Source organism: Oncorhynchus mykiss, chromosome 23 (genome assembly GCF_057628025.1).
Source record: "Oncorhynchus mykiss isolate SJ-2025 chromosome 23, ASM5762802v1, whole genome shotgun sequence".
Lineage (NCBI taxonomy): Eukaryota > Metazoa > Chordata > Actinopteri > Salmoniformes > Salmonidae > Oncorhynchus > Oncorhynchus mykiss.
Window position 1 is genome coordinate 36729607 of NC_143044.1, and position 14382 is coordinate 36743988.

Sequence of the window (14382 nt, forward strand, 5' to 3'; positions counted from 1 at the left end):
CCAAAGGTGCTTCAACAAAGTACTGAGTAAAGGGTATGAATACTTGTGTAAATGTGATTTTCTGTTTTTTTTTTTTTTTTATACATTTGCTAAAATGTCATTATGGCCTATTGTGTGTAGATTGATGAGAGAAAAAACTATTTAATACATTTTAGAAAAATACTGTGAAGTAACAAAATGTGGAAATGTCAAGGGGTCTGAATACTTTCCGAATGCACCATACATAGATACACACAACTGGGGTAGGGGTATGTACTGAAAGTATGAGAAAAAGTCACCAACTTCAAGCAGATTCATTTTTGTACTGCAGTTACAAATTCACAAAAGTGTTCTACTCACAGGAGGCTGGTGAGGGGAGGACGGCTCATAATAATGGCTGGAATAGAGTGAATGAAATGGCATCAAATACCATTCCATTCATTTAAGCTATTACTATGAGCCAACAGCCACCTGTGGTTCTGCTAAATATGCCAACCGACATTTCAGATCAAATCTACAAAACCCCCAAAAACAGCTTCAAAATAATACTTCCACATTCTTATCACTGTGACACACACACACACACACACACACACACACACAACTAAATAAATTCATCTGGCATCAGGGGATTCAGTGTCAGGCATCAGATCATGATAATCACATCAGGAATGTGTTCCAAAATGGCACACTACTGCAAATATAGTGCACTACGTTTGACCAGGATCTTATGGGTCTAATGGAAATAAAGACTGGGCAATTAACATTGATTCCTACAATACAGTCAGTACCACATGCCTGCAGGGTATGTGTGTGTGTGTGTGTGTGTGTGTGTGTGTGTGTGTGTGTGTGTGTGTGTGTGTGTGTGTGTGTGTGTGTATAAATGTATCTATACAGGTACTGGCTGGCCTACCCTCCTAGACTTTGATAGTTTTTTGTTATATTATACTATTTATATATTCATTCATTTTACTACAGTAAATGTTTCATTTTCTGCACTTTTGAGATTATTCTTGTAATGAAAAGCACCTTACAAATGTAATATATTATTATTGCTGTTATTATGTGGCCAAACTAGTGTAGTCTAGTCAAGAGATAAATTGTACAATCTGATATAAAAACTTTAATCATCACAGGCATTGACAACTCGACGATAACATTTTATTTTCCAAGACAATGCTAACTTTATAAGCGAGTTGGGCAAACTGAAAAGATTACAGGCTTGGATTGATTCCTCTGTCCTTGTCTCTTCCCTTGAAGGGCAGTTGTCTTTTCCCATGAATTAAACATCACAGGGTTGATGGATGGGAGGGGTTGAGTGTAGCTGAAGGATGGGACTAAAAACAAATAAAAGATAACTATTGTAAAATAGTAGAAGCCTAAGTGTTGTTGTCCATTAGTTTACACCAATTAGGGGAGGGTGGTAGGGTTAGGGGAAAATAAACGAACATACACTACCGTTCAAAAGTTTGGGGTCACTTAGAAATGTCTTTGTTTTAAAAATCTGCTGTTTCCAGCTACAATAGTCATTTACAACATTAACCATGTCTACACTGTATTTCTGATAAATTTGATGTAATTTTAATGGACATGGAAAAATGTGCTTTTCTTTGAAAAACAAAAACATTTCTAAGTGACCCCAAACTTTTGAACGGTAGTGTATATATTTTTTATATATATACAGTACCAGTCAAAAGTTTGGACACACCTACTAATTCCAAGGTTTTTCTTTATTTTTGCTATTATATACATTGTAGACTAATAGTGAAGACTTTAAAACTGTGAAATAACCCATATGGAATCACGTAGTAACAAAAAAAAGTGTTAAATAAATCAAAATATATTTCAGATTTGAGATTCTTCAATGTAGCCACCCTTTGCCTTGATGACATCTTTGCACACTCTTGGAATTCTCTCAACCAACTTCATGAGGTAGTCACCTGGAATGCATTTCAATTAGCAGGTGTGTGCCTTGTAAAAAGTTAATTTGTGGAATTTCTTTCTTAATGCGTTTGAGGCAGTAGTGGTATACAGAAGATATCCCTATGTAGTAAAAGACCAAGTCCATATTATGGCAAGAACAGCTCAAATAAGCAAAGAGAAACGACAGTCCATCATTACTTTAAGAGATGAAGGTCAGACAATAAAGAACATTTCAAGAACTTTGAAAGTTTCTTCAAGTGCACTCGCAAAAACCATCAAGCGCTATGATGAAACTGGCTCTCATGAGGACTGCAGAGGATAAGTTCATTAGAGTTACCAGCCTCTAAAATTGCAGCCCAAATAAGTGCTTCACAGAGTTCAAGTAACAGAAACATCTCAACATCAACTGTTCAGAGGAGACTGTGTGAATCAGGCATTCATGGTCTAATTGCTGCAACAACAAAAAAAATACTACTAAAAGGACACCAATATGAAGAAGAGAGTTGCTTGGGCCAAGAAACACGAGTAATGGAGATTAGACCGGTGGAAATCTGACCTTTGGTCTGATGAGTCCAAATTTGAGATTTTTTGTTCCAACCGCCGTGTCTTTGTGAGATGCAGAGTAGTAAATGGATGATCTCCGCATGTGTGGTTCCCACAGCGAAGAATAGAGGTGGTGGTGTGATGGTGTGGGGGTGCTTTGCTGGTGACACGGTCAGTGATTTATTTAGAATTCAAGGCACCCAACCAGCATGGCTTAACTAGCATGGATACCAAAGCATTCTGCAGCAATACGCCATTCCATCTGGTTTGTGCTTAGTGGGACTATCATTTGTTTTTCAACAGGACAATGACCCAACACACCTCCAGGCTGTGTAAGGGCTATTTGACCAAGAAGGAGAGTGATGGAGTGCTGCATCAGATGACCTGGCCTCCACAATTACCCGACCTCAACGCAATTGAAGGAAGGAAAAGCAGTCAACAAGTGCTCAGCATTTGTGGGAACTCCTTCAAAACTGTTGGAAAAGTATTCCAGGTGAAGCTGGTTGAGAGAATGCCAAGAGTGTGCAAAGCTGTCATCAAGGCAAATGGTGGCTACTTAGAAGATATATTTTGATATGTTTAACACTTTTTTGGTTACTACATGATTACATATGTGTTATTTCATAGTTTTGATGTCTTCATTATTATTCTACAATGTAGAAAATATTAACAATAAAGAAAACCCCTTGAATGAGTAGTTGTGTCCAAACTTTAGACTGGTACTGTATATCTTTTGTATATATTTACAAAGAAATATATATGGGAGGTCGGAAATGATGCAGCCAATTACATTTATGGAAGCCACAAAAAAAACTAACCGCAGTGTGACACAGAGGCTAAGAGATATTTACATGTTAGTAATTTAGCAGACGCTGTTACTATTAATGGGAGTGCATTACACAGAGCAGCAAAGTTGCTTTGCTAGTTGTCATAAGCGTAAGATGGTGGCCTTGAAGGGTTATGTCAATCTTATGACAGTGTTATTAAGCTGTTATGTCATGAGGTTACAAGTAAATGCAATAATTTAAAGGCTAGAGTTGAAGATTGAAATTGGAAAGTTGTTCCCTTTGAATGTCTCTTCAGGTGAACTAGCTTATTCATTGTTCAGATTCATCGCTTAGTGTGATTATTAGTCAGCAGTCTCCACATCAATAGGCTCAGGCTCTGGTGGGGATCTCTGGACCTGTTCCAATACTTTAGAAATGCATCCTTCCTTCCTTGTTTCCTTGAGATAAGCACATATTTTTTAGTGATTGGATAAATGTAAGGTCACTTTCACCAATACTCTACCAATTCAGACTTGTGATTACTTCAAGAAAGTAAGTAAGTAAGTAAGTAAGTAAGTAAGGAAGGAAGGAAGGAAGGAAGGAAGGAAGGAAGGATTTCTGAAGAATTCGAACAAGGCCTCTGAGTGTATCTCTCACCTTCTGTACTCTGAGACTGTTTCCAGGTGTTGATTTGGTCCAGAGGTACATATTCAGACCGACGGTACTCCTTACGCCTCTCCTCCAATGACATATTCAACACTCTGTCTGAAGAGAAGAATAAATAGACCATTTTAGAACAAACTACTCCATTTTAGAACATAAGTAAATTTTAGAACAAACTACTCAATTTTAGGACATAAGTCAATTTTTGAACGAACAACTCCATTTTAGAACATAATAGTCCATTTTAGAACAAAAATGTAAATTTAAGTAACAAAGTAACAAAAACAAAACATTGTCACACAAACAAATGAGTGAGCGTGGAATATCATAGTAGGACAGTCTGGACATCCAGGCTCAGAATATTGTTACAGCACCAGAGAGAGGAGTTTGGCGATTGAGGCGAGATGAGGTGAGGTGAGCTAGGTTCCCAGATTTCTGCTGGGCAATTTTTGTCTGATGAGAGCATTGTTACATGTTACCAGCACTTCATGTATTTTCCTGTATTTATGGCAGTATACTACCTGCCAGTGATGTATACATAAAAAAAAATGTTTTAAAGTGAATTCATTAATATAATGCAGGAAGTTGTGTTTGTAAAACAAAGTTTTCAAGTAAGACTTGAAATAAGTGACATGATTTTCAGGTGAGGCTGAGCTAAGAATATTACAGTCACTATATAAGCCACTCCATAAGCCACTCCATAAGCCACTCCAACCCCCATATGGTTAAAACTGTTAAACATTTTCCTCCATTCCCCAGACTGATGTAGTTTTTTCTACATTAATGACTAAAGGAGGGGAAAAGTTTTAACTGGTCATTAAATACAATAGTGTGCTTTGGTTTACAGCCCTTCAAAGGTCTGTCGCTCTCACAAACAAATTTTCACCAGACTACTTATACATACAATGTGATGAGAACTGAGAAGAGAGGGGGAACACTGAAAGATCTGGTCTGCATTACTATTCATTACTAACAAAAAGGGAGTTATTTCAGCTCTTTGATTACGTCAGAGATTGTTCTACCTGCCATCCCTGTTTATACTGTGTGTGGAGGTGAACAGCCAGTGAAGAGTGCATATGATACGGCAAACTTACAAAACAGAGCAGGGGAGAACCTTGATTACAGTTGGTGGGCGGCAGGTAGCCTAGCGGTTAACAGCACTTGGCCAATAACCAAAGGTCGCTGATTCGAAATCTTCGAGCCAACTATGTAAAAAATCTGCAGAAGTGCCCTTTTTTAAAATTTTTAAATGTAACCTTTATTTAACTAGGCAAGTCAGTTAAGAACAAATTCTTATTTTCAATGACTTGGACGACGCTGGGCCAATTGAGCACTGCCCTATGGGACTCCCAATCACAGCAGGATGTGATACAGCCTAGATTCAAACCAGGGACTGCAGTGCCTTAGACCACTGCGCCACTCGGGAGCCCCCACTTGAGCAAAGCACTAAATCCTACTTGCTCCTCCTGCCAGTCGCTCTGAATAAGAGTGCTTGCTAATTGACTAAAATATAAACGTAAAGTGCCTTATAGTAACATATTGTAAGCTATATTGTAAGCTATAATGAGAGCATCTGTGACTAGGCCTAACACTTTATAATGCTGTGACTAGGCCTAACACTTTATAATGGTGTGACTGGGCCTAACACTTTATAATGGTGTGACTAGGCCTAACACTTTATAATGCTGTGACTAGGCCTAACACTTTATAATGGTGTGACTAGGCCTAACACTTTATAATGGTGTGACTGGGCCTAACACTTTATAATGGTGTGACTAGGCCTAACACTTTATAATGCTGTGACTAGGCCTAACACTTTATAATGGTGTGACTAGGCCTAACACTTTATAATGGTGTGACTAGGCCTAACACTTTATAATGCTGTGACTAGGCCTAACACTTTATAATGGTTTGTCTAGGCCTAACACTTTATAATGGTGTGACTGGGCCTAACACTTTATAATGGTGTGACTAGGCCTAACACTTTATAATGGTTTGTCTAGGCCTAACACTTTATAATGGTGTGACTAGGCCTAACACTTTATAATGGTGTGTCTAGGCCTAACACTTTATAATGGTGTGACTAGGCCTAACACTTTATAATGGTGTGACTAGGCCTAACACTTTATAATGGTGTGACTAGGCCTAACACTTTATAATGGTGTGTCTAGGCCTAACACTTTATAATGGTGTGACTAGGCCTAACACTTTATAATGGTACAGAATTCTTAGAGATGACGATTGTTTTGTAATAGCCTACTGGGCAGTGGGTTGTGTGTGGGCTACATCTTGCCTGGTATACATTAGAGTAATAAATATATACACTACAGTATGTTAATCTACCGGACCTGAGGAAAGTGTTTAAGAATGGTTAGAAGAAAATAGACAAATAAAACACACTTAAGCCCATGATAAATACTGACAACACTGTAACTATAACAGTTATTATTACCTCTATATCTATGTAGCATAATGTGTTATTCATAATAATAAAATAGTATCATAGACAAAACATTAGGCTCATATTACACATAAGCTAACTGTTTACAATAGCCCCTTCATGCCATGATAGACTTAGCTACCTACCTAACTATTTATCTATAGCCGGGCTCTTTCTTGAGAGCCATTGTCATTCATTCTAACAGGTGAACTTGCAGAAATACACGGCCTACTAGACAAGCATCGAGTAGCTGCTGTATTGCCTTGCTAAAGTCCCCAAACGCACCGTGTGTATATATGTGTGTAAACTAAACGTGGGTTACTGTTATGACAGCAGCGGTGTGGTAATTGTGCGTTTGTCTTATATGGTTCGGTACCAGGCAGAGGCACAGGCGCATCCTGCTTAGCGCAACATCTGTAGGCTTCGCGGGCTCGCATATGTCGGGATGCTGGTGTATGTAGCCAACCCTATAATAAGTGCCTTATAATCAACAGCCGGTGCTCACCGATATCCTGGACTGTCAGATAGATAGTCTATGTGAGACGGTCAAGCTGGAAAGGCATGGGAGACATGGAGAGAGATGATGGTACAGATTCATTGTAATGGTCCCCAACCCCAAAATAAGTCTTCTTACCTTTCTCTGTCTTCCAGTCCTTTTTCTTTCTGCTCATGGTGCCGTGGTGATAGGACTTGGAGTTCGTGTTTTTTGACTGTGGCAACCCCAGACTCGAAGCGTATGGTAGGACCGGTGAACTGAAAGAGAAAGTAAAACAACCCCGGAGCTAGCAGCTTAACCCACGACGTCTCTCTCACCTGTGAAACTGTCAAGATTTCTATGGAACCCAGTAATGCAGACTCGATGCAACCTAGCCTGATGAGCCCCGTAAATTACGTTGTTGGATTCACGGCCAAGCGATTGGCTGTCGGAGACTAGGAAGTAGATGTGCGATAGGAGCAACTGATGTGGCAGTCAGAGTGATTGGCCACAATAGTGGAATTTGCAGTTCGCCTTCAAAATAAAGCCCCCCATTGAAACGGATCCAAACGGATCCAAATAGTGGAATAATGCCATATTTGGAATAGATAATGCTAAACAAGTTTGGACTGTTGTTATATAACTTACAAATAAATACAATAATTTATTAATTTGACAATGAACTGTCAATGAAAAAAACAGTTAAATGTATGAGACTGCACAATTGCAATGGGGGAATACATATATGCACCATACAACCTTATCAACTCTTTGCTTACTTAATTTGGAATTGTAATCTTTGGGTGTCACTGAGTAGTAGGCGGATGCCCAATTCATGAGTGCAAACTTCATAGGTAAGGCTGTACAGTGCATATGTGTAGGCCCCAAATGCAATTATCTAATACATCCACAGCAGTGGAGGCTGCTGAGGGGAGGACAGCTCAAAATAATGGCTGGAACGGAGCAAATTGAATGGCATCCAACACGTGTTTGATGTATTTGATACTATTGCATTGATTCTGCTCCAGCCATTGCCATGAGCCCATCCTCCCCAATTAAAGTGTTTTTTAATGTTTTTTGTCAAATTAATTAATTATTGGATTTATTTATACAACATTTCAACCTTGTCTAGCATTATCTAGTCCAAATATAACATTATTCCACTATTTGTATCCGTTCCGATCAGGTTCAATGAGGAACTATTATTTTGAATGAAAACCGCAAATTCCATTATTGTGGCTAATGCTTATTGTGGCTAGCTTCACACAGGTAAGTGCCATGAGGCAGGTTAGGTTGATTCGTCCTACTCCACCACTTGATGTGTGAGGTGGTCAGGTAGCAACGCCAGGCTGTACCTCTGTCAATCCGGACAGCAGGCTTGATGGTGATGGTGAGGATGGGGGCAGGGCCATAGCATAGATATGGAAAGAGGCCTCATCATTGTATCTGTGCCATCTGTACATTAAAAACTGTAATATCTAATGTTGCACCGAGTTGTGGCTGAACGATGACATGTATAACATACAGCTGGCAGGGTTTGCCCTGCATCGGCAAGATAGAACAGCCGCCTCTGGTAAGACAAGTGGTGGCGGTCTGTATATATTTGTTAACAACAGCTGGTGCACGGAATCTAATAGTAAGGAAGTCTTGAGGTTTTGCTCGTGATAAACTGTAGACCACACTATTTACCAAGAGAGTTTTCATCTATATTCTTTGTAGCTGTCTATTTACCACCACAAACCAATGTTAGCACTAAGACCGCACTCAATGAGCTGTATACGGCCAAAAGCAAACAGGAAAATGCTCATCCAGATGTAGTGCTCCTAGTGGCCGGGGACTTTAATGCAGGGAAGTTGAAATCAGTTTTACCTAATTTCTATAAGCATGTTAAATGTGCAACCAGAGGGGAAAAAAACCCTAGACCACCTTTACTCCACACACAGAGACGCATACAAAACTCTCCCTCGCCCCCCATTTGGCAAATCTGACCATAATTCTATCCTCCTGATTCCTGCTTACAAGCAAAAACTAAAGCTGGAAGCACCAGTGACTAGATCAATAAAAAAGTGGTCAGATGACGTAGATGCTAAGCTACAGGACTGTTTTGCTAGCACAGACTGGAATATGTTCCAGGATTCCTCCGATAGCATTGAGGAGTACACCACATCAGTCACTGGCTTCATCAATAAGTACATCGATGACGTCGTCCCAACAGTGACTGTACATACACCTTTGGGGGAATGCTATTCATTGACTACAGCTCAGCGTTCAACACCACTAAGCTATCTATGCATTGTCACTTTAGCGCTACCTACATTCACATATTACCTCAATTACCTCGACTAACCTGTGCCCCCACACACATTTTTTACTTATCTATTTTTTACTTAACACTTATTTTTCTTAAAACTGCATTGTTGGTTAAGGGCTTGTAAGTAAGCATTTCACTGTAAGGTATGTTGTATTCGGCACCTGTTGTATTCGGCACATGTAACAATGGCGGTGTTCTATTCTGGTCAGGGCCAGTTTGCGCTGTTCTGTGAAGGGAGTAGTACACAGCATTGTACGAGATCTTCCATTTCTTAGCATTTATCACATGGAATAGCCTTCATTTCTCAGAACAAGAATAGACTGATGAGTTTCAGAAGAAAGTGTTTTGTTTCTGGCCATTTTGAGCCTGTAATCGAACCCACAATTGCTGATGCTTCAGATACTCAACTAGTCTCAAGAAGAACAGTTTTATTGCTTCTTTAATCAGAACAACAGTTTTCAGCTGTGCTAACATAATTGCAAAGAGGTTTTCTAAGGTCCAATTAGCCTTTTAAAATTATCAACTTGGATTAGCTAAGAACATAGGAGTGATGGTTGCTGATAATGGGCCTCTGTACGCCTATGTAGATATTCCATTTTTAAAAATGGCCATTTCCAGCTACAATAGTCATTTACAACATTAACAATGTCAACACTGTATTTCTGATCAATTTTATGTTATTTTAATGGATGAAAAATATGATGTGGGGTGGCATTTCTTTGGGGGGCCGCACAGCCCTCCATGTGCTCGCCAGAGGTAGCCTGACTGCCATTAGGTATCGAGATGAGATCCTCAGACCCCTTGTGAGACCATATGCTGGTGCGGTTGGCCCTGGGTTCCTCCTAATGCAAGACAATGCTAGACCTCATGTGGCTGGAGTGTGTCAGCAGTTCCTGCAAGAGGAAGGCATTGATGCTATGGACTGGCCCGCCCGTTCCCTAGACCTGAATCCAATCCACATCTGGGACATCATTTCTCGCTCCATCCACCAACGCCACGTTGCACCACAGACTGTCCAGGAGTTGGCGGATGCTTTAGTCCAGGTCTGGGAGGAGATCCCTCAGGAGTCCATCCGCCACCTCATCAGGAGCATGCCCAGGCGTTGTAGGGAGGTCATACAGGCACATGGAGACCACACACACTACTGAGCCTCATTTTAACTTGTTTTTAGGACATTACATCAAAGTTGGATCAGCCTGTAGTGTGTTTTTCCACTTTAATTTTGAGTGTGACTCCAAATCCAGACCTCCATGGGTTGATAAATTTGATTTCCATTGATAATTTTTGTGTGATTTTGTTGTCAGCACATTCAACAATGTAAAGAAAAAAGTATTTAATAAGAATATTTCATTCATTCAGATCTAGGATGTGTTATTTTAGTGTTCCCTTTATTTTTTTGAGCAGTGTATATGTATACCAATCGTATTATAGAATAATAGTAGAATAATAGTGAAGACATCAAAACTAAGAAATAAAACATATGGAATCATGTAGTTACCAATTTACAGTGCCTTGCGAAAGTATTCGGCCCCCTTGAACTTTGCAACCTTTTGCCACATTTCAGGCTTCAAACATAAAGATATAAAACTGTATTTTTTTGTGAAGAATCAACAACAAGTGGGACACAATCATGAAGTGGAACGACATTTATTGGATATCTCAAACTTTTTGAACAAATCAAAAACTGAAAAATTGGGCGTGCAAAATTATTCAGCCCCCTTAAGTTAATACTTTGTAGCGCCACCTTTTGCTGCGATTACAGCTGTAAGTCGCTTGGGGTATGTCTCTATCAGTTTTGCACATCGAGAGACTGACATTTTTTCCCATTCCTCCTTGCAAAACAGCTCGAGCTCAGTGAGGTTGGATGGAGAGCATTTGTGAACAGCAGTTTTCAGTTCTTTCCACAGATTCTCGATTGGATTCAGGTCTGGACTTTGACTTGGCCATTCTAACACCTGAATATGTTTATTTTTGAACCATTCCATTGTAGATTTTGCTTTATGTTTTGGATCATTGTCTTGTTGGAAGACAAATCTCCGTCCCAGTCTCAGGTCTTTTGCAGACTCCATCAGGTTTTCTTCCAGAATGGTCCTGTATTTGGCTCCATCCATCTTCCCATCAATTTTAACCATCTTCACTGTCCCTGCTGAAGAAAAGCAGGCCCAAACCATGATGCTGCCACCACCATGTTTGACAGTGGGGATGGTGTGTTCAAAGTGATGAGCTGTGTTGCTTTTACGCCAAACATAACATCTTGCATTGTTGCCAAAAAGTTCAATTTTGGTTTCATCTGACCAGAGCACCTTCTTCCACATGTTTGGTGTGTCTCCCAGGTGGCTTGTGGCAAACTTTAAACTACACTTTTTATGGATATCTTTAAGAAATGGCTTTCTTCTTGCCACTCTTTCATAAAGGCCAGATTTGTGCAATATACGACTGATTGTTGTCCTATGGACAGAGTCTCCCACCTCAGCTGTAGATCTCTGCAGTTCATCCAGAGTGATCATGGGCCTCTTGGCTGCATCTCTGATCAGTCCTCTCCTTGTATGAGCTGAAAGTTTAGAGGGACGGCCAGGTCTTGGTAGATTTGCAGTGGTCTGATACTCCTTCCATTTCAATATTATCGCTTGCACAGTGCTCCTTGGGATGTTTAAAGCTTGGGAAATCTTTTTGTATCCAAATCCGGCTTTAAACTTCTTCACAACAGTATCTCGGACCTGCCTGGTGTGTTCCTTGTTCTTCATGATGCTCTCTGCGCTTTTAACGGACCTCTGAGACTATCACAGTGCAGGTGCATTCATACGGAGACTTGATTACACACAGATGGATTGTATTTGTCATCATTAGTCATTTAGGTCAACATTGGATCATTCAGAGATCCTCACTGAACTTCTGGAGAGAGTTTGCTGCACTGAAAGTAAAGGGGCTGAATAATTTTGCACTCCCAATTTTTCAGTTTTTGATTTGTTAAAAAAGTTTGAAATATCCAATAAATATCGTTCCACTTCATGATTGTGTCCCACTTGTTGTTGATTCTTCACAAAAAAATACAGTTTTATATCTTTATGTTTGAAGCCTGAAATGTGGCAAAAGTTCGCAAAGTTCAAGGGGCCGAATACTTTCGCAAGGCACTGTATCTTTCAACAAATCAAAATAGAGTTTTGATTTTAGATTCTTCAATGTAGCCACCCTTTGTCTTGATGACTGCTTTGCACACTCTTGGCATTCTCTCAACCAGCTTCATGAGGTAGTCACCTGAAATGCATTTCAATTAACAAGTGTGCCTTGTTAAAAGTTCATTTTGGGAATTTCTTTCCTTCTTAATGCGTTTGAGCCAATCATTTGTGTTGTGACAAGGTAGGGGTGGTATACAGAAGATAGCCCTATTTAGTAAAAGACCAAGTCCATATTATGGCAAGAACAGCTCAGATAAGCAAAGAGAAACGACAGTCCATCATTACTTTAAGACATGAAGGTCAGTCAATATGGAAAATGTATAGTGTAGAAACGCAGTAAATTAACCTTGGCTACAGCCCTGCCTATGATATTATACTAAACAAAAATAGAAATGCAATATGCAACATTTTCAAAGATTTTATTGAGTCACATTTCATATAAGGATATCAGCCAATTGAAATAAATAAATTAGGCCCTAATTTATGGATTTCACGAGATGTGAGAATACAGATAGGCATCTGTTGGTCACATATACCTTAAAAAAATAAAGTTAGGGGCGTGGATCTGAAAACCAGTCAGTGTCTGGTTTGACCACCATTTACCTCATGCAGCACAACACATCTCCTTTGCATAGAGTTGATCAGGCTGTTGATTGTAGCCTGTGGAATGTTGTCCCATTCTTCTTCAATGGCTGTGTGAAGTTGATGGATATTGTCAGGAAATGGAACACGCTATTGTACATGTTCATCCTGAGCATCCCAAACGTGCTCATTGGGTGATATGTCTGGTGAGTATGCAGGCCATGAAATAAGACTAAATTCTTATTTAAAATGACAGCCTACCCTCCCCTAACCCGAACGACGCTGGGCCAATTGTGCACCGACCTATGGTACTCCAGACCACAGCCGGTTGTGATCCAGCCCGGGAAGAGAAGCAGTGATCAAACCAGGGTCTGTAGTGATGCCTCTAGCACTGAGATGTAGTGCCTTCTACCTCTGCACCACTCGGGAACCACAAATGGGGCATGGGGCCGTGCATTATCATGCTGAAACATGAGGTGATTGTGGCAGATGAATGGCACGACAATGGGCCTCAGGATCTCGTCCCGGTATCTCTGTGCATTCAAATTGCCATTGATAAAATACCATAACCCCACCACCACCATGGGGCAATCTGCTCACAATGTTGACATCAGCAAAACACTCACCCACACAACGCCATACACGTGGTCTGCAGTTGTGAGCACGATTGGACGTACTACCAAATTCTCTAAGATGACGTTGGAGGCGGCATATGGAATAGAAATGAACATTAAATTATCTGGCAACAGCTCTGGTGGACATTCCTGCAGTCAGCATGTCAATTGCATGCTCCATCATCACTTTAGACATCTGTGGCAGAGTTGTGTGACAAAACTTTAGATTGGCCTTTTATTTTCCCCAGCACAAGGTGCATCTGTGTAATGATCATGCTGTTGAATCAGATTCTTGATATGCCACACCTGTCAGGTGGATGGATTATCTTTGGCAAAGGAGAAATTCTCACTAACAAGGATGTAAACAAATTTGTGCACAAAGTTTGAGGGGAATAAGCTTTTTGTGCCTATGGAACATTTATGGGATATTTTATTTCAGCTCATGAAACATGGGACCAACACTTTACATTTTGAGTTTATATTTTTGTTCAGTGTAGTTAATTCACATAAAGATGTATAACAGTAAGCAAAATTACGTTGAGATTTGGATCTGGTATGCTCCGGCCAAAACGTGTTTGGGTGCGAAGCTCATATGAATAATACCCAGCATGCTTTGCAAGTGTTTGTTTTTAACATTAAAATTTTGGTCACTTACCGGACGCTCTTATCCACACCGACTGACAGTCAGTGCATTGAACTAAGGTAGATAAACAACAACATCATATACTGATAAGATACTTATCTCTTCTCCCTAACAACGGGAGTCATTGTCCACAAAGCGGCATAGTGGGCTGTCTAGCTCCCACCTATCCTTTCTTTGGATTGGTGGATACATCTCATTATTTTAATAATATTTCAACATTTGATGAGGGTTGTTGACATCAACCGTCTGTATTCAAGGAAGAGATG

The 14382-nt window shown here is 40.0% G+C and overlaps 1 protein-coding gene across 2 annotated transcripts in view; it reads right to left on the reverse strand.

Annotated features, from left to right (window-relative positions):
* Nucleotides 1–7333, reverse strand: part of macrod2 (mono-ADP ribosylhydrolase 2) — a 1220194-nt gene extending 1212861 nt beyond the window's left edge. Inside the window, exons 1-2 of one of the 2 annotated variants that reach the window (XM_036960544.2) lie at nucleotides 6950–7333; nucleotides 3870–3977 (exon numbers count right to left, since the gene is read on the reverse strand). In XM_036960544.2, coding sequence (XP_036816439.2) covers nucleotides 3870–3977; nucleotides 6950–6986 — 145 coding nt within the window. In that variant the 5' untranslated portion in view covers nucleotides 6987–7333. The remainder of the gene's footprint in view (nucleotides 1–3869; nucleotides 3978–6949) is intronic. The other variant, XM_036960545.2, reaches the window with a different exon arrangement.
* Between the last annotated feature and the right edge of the window lie 7049 nt (nucleotides 7334–14382).